This window comes from Tupaia chinensis, unplaced genomic scaffold (assembly GCF_000334495.1).
Source record: "Tupaia chinensis unplaced genomic scaffold, TupChi_1.0 Scaffold000674_2, whole genome shotgun sequence".
Taxonomy (NCBI): Eukaryota; Metazoa; Chordata; class Mammalia; order Scandentia; family Tupaiidae; genus Tupaia; species Tupaia belangeri.
In genome coordinates, this window is record NW_006160198.1 from 1,528,981 (window position 1) to 1,529,592 (window position 612).

At 65.2% G+C, this 612-nt stretch overlaps 1 protein-coding gene across 1 annotated transcript in view; it reads right to left on the reverse strand.

Annotated features, from left to right (window-relative positions):
* Positions 1-12: 12 nt before the first annotated feature.
* Positions 13-612, reverse strand: part of TBR1 (T-box brain transcription factor 1) — an 8,055-nt gene continuing 7,455 nt past the window's right edge. Inside the window, 2 exon segments of the mRNA XM_027776511.1 lie at positions 13-607; positions 609-612. The exon segment at positions 609-612 is cut by the window's right edge and continues 479 nt beyond it. Coding sequence (XP_027632312.1) covers positions 241-607; positions 609-612 — 371 coding nt within the window. The 3' untranslated portion in view covers positions 13-240.

The window sequence follows — 612 nt, forward strand, 5'->3', positions numbered from 1 at the left end:
GGGCCGGGCCGCTCGGCAGAGACTGCTGTGCAAAAAAAAAAAAAAAAAAAAGGATAAAGTCACACTCGGAGACCTGCACTTATTCGCTGCAGACGGCCATCAAGGGTCAAATGAAAGGAAGGGTGCGCAAAGTAAGGTCTGGGGGGAGGAGTTGGGGAAGAGCTGAGGAAGAGAGCTGAGAGGGGCTGGCTGGGGGTCCGTGCCACGCTGGGGTGCGGGGCTGGAGCGAGCAGGGGCGGCCTAGCTGTGCGAGTAGAAGCCATAGTAGCCGCCTATGTCCTTGGCGCAGTTCTTCTCGCAGTCCCGCTGGGCAAGCACCTCGCTCTTGAGCGGGGACGAGCTCTCGGACACCGGTGTGTCCGCAGGAGAGATCCGCCTCCGCTTGGCCTGCTCGTAAATCCCCGAGTCGCTCGAGTCGATGGATTTGATGGAGGAGGGTGTCTCGATCCAGCTGGAGTCGGACAGGTCCTTGGGCTTGGCGTCCTCGGCGGCGCCGGGGGGCAGCGGCGAGCGCTCCGCAGCCAGGCCCTCGGCCTCCTCGCCCAGGTAGGGATTGGCGCCGGCCATGCGCGCGGCGGCCCCGGCGCCGTTGGGCCAGGCGGGCAACCCGGG